Raw genomic sequence first — 16797 nt, forward strand, 5'->3', positions numbered from 1 at the left:
AGTGATATTTTATGTACACAGACACACTATCTAAATACAAAAAGCTGAGAATGCAGTATACTGAAAGAATCAGAATTTTTCTAGTCTTCACATTATCTGTAAGAAGAATATATGACCAAAGAAATGTAAAATACAGGTGTATGATCAGTAAGTGCCAGCTTCAAGAGTGCAACATTTTATTAATGACAGAAGTATCTGGTTTAACACTGCTCCTGTTACAAAAAAACTGCAGTGATAGTGATAATGGCAGCAAAGGGGAATTTGGCACTGAAGATATAGCAAAAGCACATTTCAGTGGTCTTTTAAATGCATCAACAAAAGGCTTATTAGTGAAAAATGAAAAAAAAAAACAAACCACTGCAAATCTTTCAGTTATTTAAACTGGCCAGTGAAATAGCAGAATGAAAATCTGTATAAAATAGTGTAATACAGTTTACACAAGGTTATCTTTTTTTTTCCCAAGTCAATTGATGCAAACACAAATATGCTAACACACATTTAGAAATAGCACACGTGCATTTGGGTTTTATTCAGTTCAACTACACAGCATTTAAAGGTTTAGTATTAAAAGGAGCACTTTTAAAACTAGGTTTATCTGTGGCTTGCTTACCTGTAGCCTAATTTAGGACTTTTTTGTTTGTTTACAAATTAGACCTACAATGGTAGTGTTTCTACAAATACATTGGGGTGGAATGTGTAAGTTCGTTATTTTAAAACTCGGCAATCTAAAATGTAGTACAGTACAGTGATTTTTATCTTGTATCAGGTTTTACACAAAGTTTCCACCTTCTGGTTTCCATATGTGTATTTCAGGATGTACATCAAACTTGAAGGCAATAAAAGCTGTGTCTGTGATGGAAGAAAATGTGTGGGGCAAATTAAAATAGCCATTTTGAAACAGTAGTTTATATCTTTAAAAAAAAAAAAATCTTTAATTCTCCTAAAGCTTTACATACAAAGAATAAATGAGATACGATCTTATTTCCTTAAAATTTAATATGGGAAATGGGTGCAAGATAAAAATCTATGATGTGGTTGACTTGTTTTTAAACATGAACCTGAGTAAGGGCAGGAAATACAACATTACTTATGACTAAAAGAATAAAATTCCTTCATAATTTAAGTAGCTGAACAGGTTTTTAATGTTCTACCACAAAACAGCAAGGCAACAGATGAGAATGGCCTTGGATTCAATGAATTACCATGAACATCCACTGCAAACCTGAATATTTTCTGCAAAAATAAAACATCAGATTATGCACAATAATAAAAAGCATCAGAAATAGATGCACCTGGATTTTCTTTCCTCTTTTTAAACCACAAATATCAGGATTCAGCATTTATGTCACAGTCCTTGAACAGTTGCTCTGAGATGACTACATGAAGCACACTACTGCACTAAGTAGACACCCCACAACAGGCTTGCACTGCAGCAGTAACATAGTTTTCATGTAGGCACAGACTTTTTTTCTCATTCATGTTCAAAAACAACATGAAATAAGCAACTCAAGACAACATTAGGATTCATCCCGCGGTTCCTTGTTAGCGAAAAGTTCTTGCCACTTTGGTAATCAAAGTCACTGAATGTTTTTTTTAAAAACTGCAGGTACCTCAAGGAAAAGAAGAGTTCCATATTCAGCAAAGGCAGCATTATATCAGGATATTTTATACCAACTAAGGCATAAAGAACTTTGCATCAGGGTGTACAATACTCAATCTCTGAATAAAGTTCCGTATTCTGTGTGGCGAAAGTGCATAGGAGTGGGATTCCACCAGAGTGAAAAGAATCCTCTCACAGTATTAAGGCCTTTCAATTTTATGTGAGCTGTGTCAGGCTGAAGTCAGCACAGTGGAAAAAACAGGCTGTCATCACACTGGGCACCACTGGAGTTCCCTTAGCATGTCTTGTCTTCTCCTAGCTGTCGTTCATCATCTTCATCAGCTTCCTCAATAACCTGAATGTCATCTGCTTGAGGTAAAGGTGAGATTTCAGTCAGCAGTTTGGCTCCTTCTGCTTTACTTTTTTCTTCCTCTTCGATCGCTTTCTTCCATATTTTGTGGTTTTCACTGAGGTGGTGTATTAGCTGGCAGAATATTCGTCTACCTTTTTTTCTTTGAGCTTCTGTAAAATCATAAGCACATTGGATTGTTTGACATTCTGAGGGACTGCATTTTACGCACACAAAACCAACAGCACATTGTGATCAAGATGTAGCGAATTTGAGCAAGCCACATGGATGATTATGCTGAATATTTAAGCAGTGGCATGGCAAAGGATATCAACAAGTTTCTCTTTTAAATTGCAAGTCTCCTAGTAGCAACAAAATGTTTATTAAAAGAGGAAAATTAATGAATTTAGCATAATAGCAAAATCTACAGGATTTGTTCTGCACAATTTCCACTGTCACCGCTCTGCCTGAAGCTACTGAAGGACAGCTAAGCACCAAGTGAAACACAGAAACTTACTTAAAATAAGATCATCTTCCATTTCTTCATCATCACTCTCTAACTGTGCACCATCATCATCCTCAGTGCTGTCTGCATCCTCCTCCTCCTCTTCATCAACCCACTGCCCTGGAAGCAGCCCAGCTGCGTTGTAGGAATTGCAGAGGGGGCCAACTATGTGAGTGATGAAAGATTCCTGCAGTTTGGCAAGCTGGGGAGAAGAACGATCCATGAAGGGGCTTATAGGTAACCCAAGACTTGCTTCCTCATCACCCTGAAAAAGAAATGAAAGAAACTTATCAGAATTTCTCACGAAATTAGCCTTAAATTCTTATTTTGAAAATTAATTTTAATGAACTGAGAAACCTCCAGCTTCCTCCTGAGGGGAAGTGCATTGAAAGGCATGGATCTCTGCTCTGTGGTGAGCAGTGACAGGACCTGAGGGAATGGCCTGAAGTTGATTCAGAGGAGGTTTAGGTTGTGTATCAGGAAAAGGTTCTTCCCCAGGGGATGTTTGGGCACTGGAACAGCTCCCCAGGGCAGTGGTCACTACACCAACCCTGACAGAGCTCAAGAGTGTTTGAACAAAGCTCTCAGGCTCATGGTGAGACTTTTGGGGTGTCCTGTGCAGGGCCAGGAGCTGGGCTTTGGTGACCCCTGGGGTCCCTTCCAACTCAGGATATTCTGTAATTCCATGAACCATCACATGGTTTGCATCTTTTTACTGGGGAGAATAATTGTATAGACTAAATGAATGAAAATGTAATTAGGCCAGTTTAAAATAAAGACACATTGTGGCACGGACTTGCACAGTCCTTAACCCTCCCTCCAGCTTTGCTTGTCTCTGGATGGAGAATTAGTTCTACTGGAGTTGCTATTCCTCTGCCTTCACAGGATGGCTTCAGAGGAGACAGACTGAACTTCAGTTGCTGAGCTGATGAACAGAGAAAGTGGCAGAGTAAAAGCAAGGCATGCTGGCAATGGCATCCCCTGCAAGGCCACAGGAGAATGAAATGAGCTACAACATCCAGAGTAAAGTGGTTGCTTTGTTGTTTTGGTTTTTTGGGCTTTTCCCCCCCCCATTTTATAAACTGGAGAAGAAAAACATTGAACAGACGCCCATAGAAAAATCTGAGCTATAATTACTTATCTCAGCACTTCCATGAACTGGATAGTTTTAGAGTTGAATGTACATTTTCAGTCTTGTGGATTTTGTACATATTCTTTCACTTAGAAACAAATCTGTGAATTTAACTTCCAAAAGTAAAAGAAGTTATTTTGATTTATCAGCAACATGCAAAGGAAATAAGATCTCCCCCTCAAAAATCCCCTAGTATCTGAAAAATGGAAAATATTGTCTGGGATCTTCTTTTCTAACACAATTATTTGAAACTAAAAGATCATGCTAGTAAGCTACCTGTGAAAATAAATGCCAGTATTCAGAAGGAGAAGATGGAAATACATTACCTGACAGAATAAAGCTTAATTTAGTTAAACCACTGGTGAAACAAAGACTCAATCATCATTTGAAAGAGAAAATTGCTCTTTCCATACCCACCTGTTCATAAAATTCATTGACAATGCCTTCAGTCCATTTCAGATGCAGGTCTCTGACTTTGGCTGGGCCATTGATATCAGCCAGTTTGATGCATATTTGGCAGGCCAGCAGGCGATCGTTTTCATTGCTCCATTCTATGCCATTGCTGTTCATGTCATTGACCTGGGGTGGGCACAGACAAGGAGTTAAAACTATTCAGCTATGGGTTTATTAGGCAATCCACAAACCATCTACAGCTGGTTCACACAAAGGAAATACTCTATTTGCATTTTAATAGCTTAAATTTAAATAATATAAAACTTTAAATGCAAGTAATTAAAGCTAGCAATTACTGAGAAGCAAAGACAACATCAGTATATCAAGACCAGATCAGCGCAGACACTAAAGTGGAACAAACCTTGGCATTAAATTCTGCAAGGAAATCAAAATGCTTCTTGAGGTCTGTGGCAAGGATTGCTTCAATCACTAAGAAACGAAAGCGCTTGAATTCTACATGGTCGAGGTTCGATAAAAAGTTGTATTCTGGTCGTGATAAGAAAAGATTCCAGGCAGATGCAGCATGGTGGTTTTCTAAGACTGACCTGTCATTGTAGAGAACAGCCTACAGGGGGAAAAAAAAAAAAAAAAAGCAAAGTAAATTATACAGGGAAGTTTTAAAGTTATAATTAAATATTCTGTACCATATAGTCAGAAATAATATTTGGTAAAAATAATTTTAAAAAACTATTATTTGTCTTCTAGTTTTGGGGTTAAAATGACACAAAAATGACAGATGAGGGAAACCCCCCAAACTTAACCATTAGTGAAGTTCTTTGTTTCTTTCAAAGCTCTCTTACTGAGAGCTGCAGTCAGACTGCAGGCACACATACAAAAACCACTTAGGACTTTGCACAGTGTATGTGTGTTTTACATCACTCAATGATGTAAATAAGAAAAGAAGAAAATAAAAAAGAAATCTAAGTATATGCTTTTAATTCCCCTTGTGTTAGAAAAACAAAAACGACAAAAAACCCAACGCAACAAAAACAAAGAAATGCACCAAAAACCATAACAAATTAAAAACCCCCACCACAGAAAGGACTCCAAAACACTTAAGAACTGTCATAATGGAAAATGGTGCAAAGTATCACTAGTTTTCAAAGGGTTATGTTTAATGCTGATGAAGACGCTTTAACTGTAAACGAGCTAACTAAAATATAAAAACAGTAGCAATTTTACTCACAGCTTCCATGTTTATATAAAACACCCTAGAAAATAATTAATCCAATATAGATTAAACAGAAACTGAAAAAAAAAACCCTTCAGTTTTTCAAAGAATGCTCGTATTTTGGAAATTTGGTGATGGATGTCTGTGTTGTTTGGTTTTGCTGCTCCTTCTATGCTGTTTTCAGCAGAAATACATCAATGCCTACATCCTAAACTCCCTTTGTAATAAAGAGTTGCTGAAAACTGATTGGAAAGTTCACTTTCAAAGTCTTTATCTTCTAACAAGCTGTACCAGTTTCTGATCTGTTGTTGTTGATGCTATTATTATTTAAGTTTCTTGTCTGCAATTTCCTAAGCGAGACCTAAGCAGCCATCAAAGTTGCTTAGACAGACCCATGGTCTCTATCAAATAATCCTTTACTCTATCCTGCACTGATTTATGTTGTTATTTTCAGTTTTGCAAATTGAAAATCATTTTTACATGCATACACAACCAACACATACAAAACACATCAGAATTTAACAGGAAGGAAAAATAAAAATATTACACAAATACAGTACACATTAATTTCCCCATTTCTTAAATCAGGCCTTCAATATTTAAACCCTAAGTAACTTACTTTAGGAATAGAAAATAGAAAATAATTTTTTACTCTGATTTCAGACAGAAATAAACAATTTTCTGTGTGAAGAGGCTCTTACCTGAGGTGCATTTGTGGCCACCAGGAAAGCATTTGTACGTCCAGGGTGATCATAGTCATGCATGGCAGCTGCTACATACAAAGCCATCAATTCCAGAGCAGGAATGTTTGATGCCAGACACCCATAACTGTCATCAACAATAGGACAGCTTTTTGAAGAAGTGTAGACCACTTGGACTGGGGCAATACCACTGGCTTCGTCTAAAAAAAAAAATCGAAGTACAAAACCAGAATAATTTTTAGAACAGCATTTCATTCATATTTGTAATACATTAGAAAATGCATAAACAGCCACACACTGTTGCAAACATGGTATTGTTATCCTTGCTGTCCTGAAGCTTAATAATTGGCAAGGACTTATATTTTAAAAAATAAAAGTTCATACTAATGTTTATAGATAAACTAACAATTTTGAAGAAAAGTTGAAGTGCTGATGAGCTGTGAATTTGTAGCACTAACAGAGCATTCTGCTGTTTGTCTCCAACCTGAATTAGTCCAAGAAAAGATTAATCAGGACCTTCCTTAGTATTTCTATAATTTGCCCATTTTTTGAACTTGCAAACCTACAGGAAAACCTGGAGGGAGGGCAATGGAAACTACTGCAAAAGGAATTAACTCCATTAATTTAGAAATATTTCCATGATAAGAAGATACACAGTTTTATTATCCTCTTTCCCATGGATAAAGTCACTGCTTTTGAAAAAAAGGAAAAGGAATAGCACTTATTTCATCAATGCACAATATAAGAAGAACTCTTTTGCAAGGATTAAAAGCCTGAAAATATTTTTATTGGAAGAGTTTCTAAGCAATAAGATTATATATTTTTATTTTTAAATTTTTTTCTGTAGAGGAGAATAAAATTATTTTTATCACTTTTCTTCAGTTAAATCTCCAGTCACAACCCATTTAACATTTGTAGAAAGAAAAGGCAATAGGGTGCAATCAATAGATATGGACAAACTTGGAAAACAGAAAATTCCAGCCCTTTCAAAGCCACATGACTTGTGTCTTGTCTTTTTCTACTAGACATACATAACAGAGTTCTTCAAGACTGCTTGATTTCCCCTTTCCATTTTTCTGAAATACAAACCATTTAGCATCCAAGTCTATGTTTACAATAATTTTTTTATATATCCTTTGCTTATAGGATACAATTTGGTAAAAACTACAGATTTTAAAGTCAGTTCTATGAAGCCACAGACAACACAAAATCAAGCTTCATTGGAAGTAACTGCACACAACATTTGAATTTGGAGGGACTATTTCCTTTTCAGGGATGCTTTTATGCAGTTATTGTTGGGGTAGTCACTTCAGTGTTTGAAAGCCTGCACGGGATAACTAACAGAAAATTCTAAAATATTAATTTTTATACTAAAGCCATTAAGGAGAACTTCAATTAAGTTAAACACATTGGTATTTTTCCCTTGGTCTATTTAACTTTCCAATAAAGTTAAGAAATATTAACCTAATGCATTTCAAATGCTAAAAATACCCTGACTATGGCAGAATACAGAGGTTTCATTCAGCACAGAAAATTTATTAAGTGAACCAGTTTTCTTGGCTAACAAACTAACCATTACTCATCTAATAATTTTTCTAAAAGTCAATTGCATGATATTTCTGAACGGCGTGTGCTTTGCGATTTTTTTTTCTATTGCCTTATATTAAAGTACAAAAAGAAAAAAAAAAAGAAGTGAGTCATAAGAATAATTAGATATTTTCTTCCAGAGTAATTTGGTTTACCTGCTGTAGCTCCATTATAGCATTCTCCAGCAGAACAACAATAAGCTGTGTGAGTACATACCTATGTCAGTGTCCATGATGTGCTCGTTCCGGATCTGCTGAAATCCAGGAATGGGCCGTGTGGTCAGGTACCACACTGCATGCAGAACATCTGTGGCATGGATACGATTGTGATCTGAAAAACAACAAGGTACAATTCAAAAATATTGTCTGGAATGTCCTCACAAGGAATAACGGGAACAACAACAACAAAAAAACAAATGTACATGTATTGTAAGGGAGATTCTGATTAAATATAAAAGGAAAAATAGAATTTAAAATGTTGGTGGTAGATATATGTATCACTGAACATTTTTAACAGGGCAGTTAGATTAACATCAATCACTGTCTATGCACACTTCATCCCACCTGGGCCCCAGGAAGGGATTAAACGGCCTTTTAAATCAATAATGGTGAGAAGCAAGCATGGCCTGCAATCTGATCTGATTGCACCTGGGCTGGGCAAACATCTGTGGAGTGGGGAAGCGTGGTTTGGTTTTGTTTTCCAATAAATTTGGCTGCCCTGCCCAGCAAGGTGAATAACTGCCATCAAAACTCTCTATTTTCTTCACATTTTATTGTTTTCCCATTGACCCTAGTGTATTTGATACAACCACTAATTCAAATTCTTCAAGATTATCTTCAGATCCCAAATTAACAAATTCCATTTTAGAGTCTGCCCACTTTGTCCCGTTCTAAGCTCTGCCAAGTGCATTCATTAAGAGCACACCGAGCTGCCTGCAAACACAAATGCAGACACCAAAGGAGAGGCACTGATACAAAAATTCCTCGTGTGAGCAGGGAGCACTTACAGGGAATATCCCGGTAGCCGTTTTCTAGCGCGCGGAAGTAATTCATGAATTCTTGAGTGGGGATCTTGAAAATCTCAAACAAGCCAGTGTCTTGGAACAAGGCGTAAGTCACCTAAACAAAGATGAAAGTTAATTTAAGTCTGAAAGATTTATCTATGCATGCTCTGGTTTTTCAACTTTTAAAACATTCTTGTTTTTAAAATTTAACTCGCCAACAGACAGGGAAATCACTGAAATTCCAGTAGAGATTATCAGAATGCTATTGTCAGAGAGATATATCCAATAAATTTTTAGCACAAAAATGTGGATTTTTATGATCCTCTCATTAGAGAGTAATAAAAGCTTTTGTTTCATTACTGAAAATTCTATGCACAACTGATTTTTAATAATATACCCCAACATTTTTCATAAGATTAAATAAGCCATGCCTTATTCCATTAGTGATCTTAAAAGAAGGAATTGATATTCTGACTTATTATTCAAAATTTCAAATTATTTAATTATAACAGCAGAGTCATTAATAATAAGACAAAACAAAGAGAAGCAAACACCAGCCCCCCAATACTGTGGTTGTTTTCGAGACTTTGGCAAAGAGATCCTATTTCTTGCCTTTATTAAGATTTATCTTGAGTGTTTGTAACAAAACAAGCTGGTAAATGAAGAAGTATTTCAAAAAGGTACTCAGAACCTCCATATATGTAAATAAACTATATATTGTGGTTTACATATATGGTTTAGTGCACTTCAAAGCCTAATCCTCCCCCTCAAGGCTGCAAATATTTTTAAAAAATTTAAAACAATGTTACTCATTTTTATGACTTTTTTTCCTAGAGGAGAGGAACAAGAAGTTCTGAAGTGCAAGAGGTGCTCAGAGAAGTGCAAAATCAGGAAACATCACTCCAGGGTGGAAAACTGAGATATTGGAAACAAAACTGTTTAGAGGTCAGATCAGAAGCTCCATAATTTCCAAATCCACTTTAAAGAAAAAGACAGAAGCTTCCAGATGCCCCTGATGAATGGGAGAAGCTGGGGAAGAGCAAACAGAATCCTACCCTTGCACCTGCCAGCAGGTTTGGCATCAGCAAACATGAAACTGCACAGAAGAGCTTAGTAATAGTTCAGAAAGAGATAAAAGGGATGCTGTGTGCAGAAAGCAGCATGGAAAAAACAATCCCACTGTTTGTGGGATCAAGAGGCAAGAGACTGCCTAAAAGATCATTTCTCTTCCCCTAGAGGTGCAGTGCTGGCAAGCAGAGTAGTAATTCTGAAAGCAGGAGATAATTTTGCACAGGAAATGGCAGATTATGGCAAAACCTAGTCAGTGTGAGTCTAACCTATTTACAGTGAGAATAAAATTCAGAAAAACCGGAGCACATTCTCTATAGAAAAAACATTTTGTATGGTTTACAATGACATGGAGTACATGAGAACTCATATTTCTGCTTTTCAAGATAGTATCCACATAAATCTTGACTGCAAAACTTATGGTTTAAATAAAGGACAGCTTTACATACCCTCCTCATATAAGAAAAGACAACAAACCTGGCTAAGAATCCTTCCAGATTGATCTCCCATTTCTTTTACAAGGTCAAAAACTTGGAAATTCCAATTGTTCATCTTCTCAATTAGTGAATCATGGTCTAATAACATTGTTTCTAAAGCAGAACTCTGTTCCACCTGTATAAGATTAAGATACTTTATCATCCCTAAAATAACAATGAAAACTAATTTATCAGTTGTGTTGGCAAAAAAAGCCTTGAAAATGATAAATCATTAGTGCATTTATTGAATGGTGCTGCAGCTAGGGCTATGAGAAAATCATAAATCCATATTACAAATAGCACACCTAAAGCTTTGAGTTTTCCTGGTTTGGGCAGCAGATTCCAGGGCTTTCTGAGATGGTGGTAAATTTTCCTTCTTATTTATTTTTAAACAAGATGAGTTAATAAAACTAAGAAAAAATATGTAAAGGCTAACCAAAGATTTACTGAGCTTTAAGAATAGGTTAATTGGACAAGCTTTATAAACACCTGATGTATAAATCCAAAAATTTAATAGCACTGTATTGAACATCCATTTGTCTCACTGCAACTGCTGCATCATTCATAAACTTCCAAAAGAAAATATTAGTGTTTGAGTATGCCCTCTCAACATGAAATCTACACAAATCAATACTGATCAACAAAATCAATACAATCACAACCCTTCCTGTCATTTGCTAGTGACATTTATGCAAGATAAATAATTGTGAAATGAAAATTTAAATTCACACCATGCACCAGAACCCTTTAGAAACTACTATTTTAGAGATGTAAAGGCCTCTTCACAGCAAATCAGAAATTATAAAGAAATACTGATTTGAGAAAAGCCATTGCAAATTGGTTTTTGTGTTTTTTGGGGTTTTTTTTTGCAATTACATGCTTACAAGCAGTTTATTTTGTGTTTGATCGATCATTTCCTTCCTTTCATCTTTCCTCTTCTCCATATGGTGGGAAGAGTCTTGGGAGACATTAGCACTTGCAATTTCACCTTAAAGAAAACACATACAGAAATACTATATGAATAATTTATTTGTAAATTACTACTGTCTAATAATTTTTAACTAATCATACAAATTTGTCACAGAAATAAAAGTAATAGCTTGTTTCTAAACCATTTTATATAAGAAACATGCAAAAAAAGTAATAAAGGACAAAAATTATGATTTATTTAAAGATTAAGAAAAGCTAAAAGCATAGCTTTTATTAAAATAAATTGGTTCAGTGATTAATTTGTTTGATACATGGAGTACAGAACTATAAAGGTATTCATGGAAGCCTGTTTTAAAATCCTTACTATGAAGCAGGCAATATTTTGTCTTATTTTGATCATTCTAAAAGCACAAAACAAAGTAAAATATTACATAAGATAAAATATAGGAAAAATTTATGTAGAAACAGAAAAAACTTAATTTAACTGGCTTGAAGGAAAAAAATGGAGCAAGTTAATATCAAGTATTTGTCCATTTTGAAATCTCACCTGATTTTCTCTCTCTGTATTCTGCAAAGTCTGGTTCTGGTATTGGAACAGGCTTGAGTATCTGGCGTCCACAGCTTACAGAACACATGAAAAATATTTACAACATTCAGTAACTTTCTTCTTTTGCTACTGCTGTCTTCTACTGAAAAATATCTGCAGATTACTTTTTTTAAAAGGCTTGTGAAGGTTCCTTCAACAACTGACCTGAGTATTTCTCCTAAATTTGGCACCCATAGATTTAGTCTGCCCTTTAATAACCATCAACCATCACCTCCCCAGACTCAGACCCCTGAATTATTAAAGTAGAGCTCATAACTAAGTATTCAGAAACATGGAATCCAATCCCCAAGTCAGAAACCCTCCTTTTCTAAAATTCCATGGAATATTTTTCCTCTCCAATAACAGCTGCTGAGAAGTATGGGTCGTGTCAAAGCAGCAACACACTCAGCATTCTTTATTCTCCCCTGGATAACACAGTCACAGATAATGGTGAGATTTATGCCCTTTTCCAATCCTGGTAGGGACACAGGATTGTTGATTTTTGTTTTTTGATTTTTTGTTTTCATTTAAATTGCATTATTTTCAACCCCTATGAAGTGACTGAAAGGATAACAGAGTTCACAGTACCTGCTACACATATAACCTACAGGTGTTTTAACAGGCTGCTGGAAATCTGGAGGGCTAGGTGTGTGTCCTGGAGGCTTGTGGATATTAATGCTTGGTTTGGTGAGGAAATCAGCAGTGTCAGGGAACTCCACAGGTGACCAGTTGCTGAAAGCCCCACTGGAGACAGATCCATGGCTCGGTGACCCCACGGGACTCAGGCCAGGAGAAGCACCTTCCAAAACAAACATTACATAGGGCTCAGATGACAATAAAGTCCTTTATTGTTTACAAAGGCTGGATTTAAACCACGAGGGACATGTTGATGTTATTTTAGTGCTAGGTTTACATGAAAAAACCCCTGATGCACCATCCTGACACTGCACAAACTGCATGATCCTACCTGCTCGTCTGGGACCCATGTGGTGAGTCAAGGTCACAGAGGATGATCTTTGCTTTGGTATGGTCAGCAAGTTGGCACCAAAAGACCCGTTTGAGTGAGATCCTTGGCTGAAAAGAAAGCAGTAAGGATTTTTTTTTATTTATTTCTTAGTCTTTCTTCCACTCCTATTAAATAAAATGCTTTTAAATAGCTACTCTACCCTGTTACAGGTCCACCACAATTCAAGAAAGAGAGAATACTACAAAGCAGTCAAATTCAAAACCAGCTACAAAATACATGTCAATTACATGAAATAAAAACTGCTGTGTACTGATTGAAAGCAACAAAAACCTTAACACAGTCCTAAAATGATGCAGTAAATACACTCAGACCATGTGTGATAAATTTTACTTTCTAACACTCTACTTTGCTTGAACATTTGAAGCAGGCTTTTTCCTAACAGATCTCAGGATTGGTTACTTTGGAAATACAGTGAAAACCTTACATGGCCACAAGAATGTTGCATATTCAATTAATTATTTTACTTATTATAAATTTTAAACTAAAGCTGTTTTTGACATCAAAGCGTATTTTGCTTCAGTGGCCAAATCCTTCAACTCAATTGCTCAATCCTGCCATCTGCTGCTCCAGGCACAAAATTTCACTCCATAATTTAAAATTGTATTTCCTTTAGTGACCAAAAGTGTATTATGCATTAAATATGTCCTACTTCAAAGTGAAAATAGTTAATGTAAAACAATTTGGCTTCAGGAGCGGAAAATAGTATTTACCAAAACAAATTTAATCTTTCTTAAGCCGATAGCCAAAAAAGTCCAATACAGAAATAATACTTGATCTCCCGTCACTAATTTAAATACATGAATATGAAAAATGAGTTCAAGAATAAACAGGGATTTATTTCTGTGTATCTCCAACTTCTGGAAAGGGTCCAGTGGAGACCATAAAGATGATGAGGGCTCAGGAGCATCTCTCTGATGAGGAGAGGCTGCAGGAGCTGGGCCTGGTTACATGAGAGAGGGCAGAGAGGGGATCTCATCAATGTATACAAATATCTCAAAGGTGGGCTGAGAGCATGGTGCCAGACCCTTTTCAGCAGTGCCCAGCAAGAGGAGGAGGAGCAATGGCCATAAACTGAAATATGAGAAACTTCAGCTCAACTTGAGGAAGAACATTAGTGTTTGAATGACAAAGCAAGCCACAAATCTGTACACAAATAAAACAGAAGAGCTGCTTTGGAATAGTAAGGAAAGTGAGGAAAGCCTCTGTAAATGTACATGGAGGCTGCAGCAGGAGGGCTGAGCCTCAGATTGAAATCCCACAGTTGCTAAGGTCAAAGCCGTTTCTCTAGTCCCTGGTTATTTCCAGTGGGTACAGCTGGGGATGTTCATCTGGACAGCGGCAACCAAGTCAGAATGAAAATACAATCTTTTAATGGCTACTTTTAATGCCCATGTTAGAATCTTCAATTGTACGTCATACACAAACCAGAATTAAATTTTACAGTGTAAAAACTGAAAGATCATACTTTTTTCAAGGGGGAAAAGACCACTGAAAGGACCAAATTATTTAAGTGGTTCACTTTAATATTGAATATAAGGTTGATAAGTAAATTGTTGGACTTATGTATATAACATTCAATCCACTACTAATAATTACTAGTTACCAGCATAGCTCACTTTCTTTTTTAAAAGTGCATCTGTTATACTTTCCTTATGACTTATGTGGAACCATTTAAAGAAAAAAAACAAAAACCCAAACCAAACCAACAAAACAAGAAAAACAAAACCAAATACATTTTTACAGATTTCAGAAGCAAAATTTTATAAACCTAAATAAAATTTAATGTGTGAATTTTTACTAATACACAACATTACACAAAAAGAAAAAAAGCATTCATTGTAACCCTAATTCAGAATGTTATCTTAATTCTGGAAATAAAAGCTCTAAATTTGCACTATATTTGCCAACAAGTAGAGAAGAGATTGCTACCTTAATGTTATCTTACACCTTGCTTGATGACTGGAGGAATAATAAACATTAGAATACACACAAGAGTGGCTACCAACCACAAGAAAATTGTCTCACCTTTTTAATTATGTATGGGTAAATGGAAGTTGGCAAGTGATACACATATTAAATAAAAAGAAGGAGGAAGTCAGTACAAGTTTAGACAATAAACTAGTTTGTTTTGCAATCATGTATGTTGGATTTTTTTTTCATTTCCTACTCAAGTTCATATCAAGGCCTACTTATTATGACAGAGCACACTATTTAACCTCAGAACGACCTGATTTCTACTCAAGACCAACCAGAGTTACAAAGCAGATTGTGCTGGCAGAATTTGGAGACTTAATTCACAAGACTTTACATCAAACACTCGTGCTGCCAAGCTGCAGCATTATGACTGCCTTTAAAAGGCTCCTCAGTGCTTACCTTGGTGTGTTATATTCCTGGTGGGATCTCTTGCTGATGTTGCTCCGTTCCCATCTGGATGATGTTGATTCTATGGGTGACAAACCAGAAACTCCTGAGGATCTTCTCAGCTGTGGGGTTGGCAGGCTGCTCCTGCTACCTAATCCCTGTTGAGTAATTTGACCATGGTTAAAATCCATGGAAGTAAAAGTAGATGATAAAATTTTATTTATGGTTTGTAAGGGCAATTTATTGCTGATTTTTATAGATAAACAGCTGATGTGGTACCTTACCACAGGTAGGATATTTTATTCCAGGTACTCCAAGGGCAACAAGGCCAGGAGATGAGATGTGGATACTCAGGGGTTTGCCTAGACTGTGAAATCTGTCAAAATTATGACTGTTAAGAAGAGCAGAAATCCATCAATCTGGCAAGCATTCCACTGTCATAAACTAGGAAATCTGGGGGCAGTTCTAGGGACAGTCCTGATGAAAGTGGAAAATGTTTCTGTTACAGAGTTCTTTGTCTCATATTTAATTTTTTTTCTGAATACTAGGCAGTTCACACTTCCAAGAAACCCAAGGGGCAGGGTTAGCCAGTTATGACTAGCCCAAATTTCAGCCTAGTTTCAGTTACATTCTCTTCCTTGTTTTTAATTCCTTTCCTATCAAGGTGAACAGGCAGTTCACCAGTGAATCATAGAAAGGTCTATGCTGGTCTGTGTTAAAGATTCCAGCCCACCGTGCCTTGGCCAGGGTCACCTTTCCCTAGACCATACTGGTTGTGCAAATAATCCCTCTGCACCTTTGCTGCAGGCTCCCTTCAGGTACTGGAAGACCACAAAGAGGTCACCCCAAAGTCTTCTCTTCTCCAGGCTGAACAATCACAATTCTCCCAATCTTTCCTTGCAGGAGAGGCGCTTCAACCCTCTAATCAACTCGAAAATTATAACTGAACACACTTTGGAAGTCAGTCAGGGAAGAGAAATTAATACACACATAATTCTCAGCAAAAATAATATGGAGGAGACCTTTTATATTCCAAGTCAGGGAAAGGGAACCTTTCAAGATCATCCATTTTGAAGAAATACATTCGTAATATTTTCTTTGCCATGTTATAACCTGGAATTTTTGCTCACTTATCTGGTTTCTAAAAGCAAAACAAATCTTTCTCTTGCAGTAACATACATAGGGGGAAATATTTGGGCTTACTTTTAAACATATAACAAAGCCAATTACTGAATGAACGTGGCAAGCACTAGGCAAATTTCTATACAGAAAATCCCCAAAACTTGAGGAAAAAGTTACTTCTAAGGAAGGACAAAGAGAGAATAGCTGTGAAAAAACATAATATTTCAATCTCACACTCTTTATAACTGGTCTCCAGCAATGAATAGTTTTAATTTCACACTACTTTGACTAGCCATAAAGAAATTTTTAAAATCAAAAGGTATGCTAATCCTTAGCAGCTTTTGAAGAAATCCACAAAGAAAAATATGCTGAATGACTGTGATCCCTGCCCAACTGATTTCTGCAGGCATCCATGTAACTTTACAAGGAATCTCATACTGCAGTGGTTCTGCAGGATCTTCCACAGAGTAACCTGTAGACACTGAGTTTTTCCCCCCAAAATATGAGTCCCAACAGATATTTCACAAGATGAATCAGGCTCCAAAACACTAAGCCAACAAGATGATCAGTTTTGGCCAGGTTGCCCACTTCCTGGAAATGTAAACAACTACAGGACATGTCCCAGAGCAGCCTCCACAATAGACAGCCTCAAGCTGTCAATACTGAGCTGGAATTATTAGCTTTGGTGTTCTGCAGCTGAGTTCCTATAGTGTAATTTTTTCCACC

General features: G+C 36.4%; 1 protein-coding gene across 1 annotated transcript in view; it reads right to left on the bottom strand.

Moving 5' to 3' along the window:
- Positions 1-497: 497 nt before the first annotated feature.
- The window catches only part of PDE3B (phosphodiesterase 3B), an 81699-nt gene continuing 65399 nt past the window's right edge, over positions 498-16797 (bottom strand). The window contains exons 4-16 of the mRNA XM_033063216.1: positions 14962-15107; positions 12529-12635; positions 12150-12360; positions 11523-11596; positions 10930-11033; positions 10047-10181; positions 8505-8616; positions 7715-7828; positions 5912-6111; positions 4401-4604; positions 4004-4165; positions 2467-2719; positions 498-2122 (exon numbers count right to left, since the gene is read on the bottom strand). Of these exons, the coding sequence (XP_032919107.1) occupies positions 1896-2122; positions 2467-2719; positions 4004-4165; positions 4401-4604; positions 5912-6111; positions 7715-7828; positions 8505-8616; positions 10047-10181; positions 10930-11033; positions 11523-11596; positions 12150-12360; positions 12529-12635; positions 14962-15107 (2049 nt within the window). The 3' untranslated portion in view covers positions 498-1895. The remainder of the gene's footprint in view (positions 2123-2466; positions 2720-4003; positions 4166-4400; positions 4605-5911; positions 6112-7714; positions 7829-8504; positions 8617-10046; positions 10182-10929; positions 11034-11522; positions 11597-12149; positions 12361-12528; positions 12636-14961; positions 15108-16797) is intronic.

Source organism: Catharus ustulatus, chromosome 6 (genome assembly GCF_009819885.2).
Source record: "Catharus ustulatus isolate bCatUst1 chromosome 6, bCatUst1.pri.v2, whole genome shotgun sequence".
Classification (NCBI taxonomy): domain Eukaryota; kingdom Metazoa; phylum Chordata; class Aves; order Passeriformes; family Turdidae; genus Catharus; species Catharus ustulatus.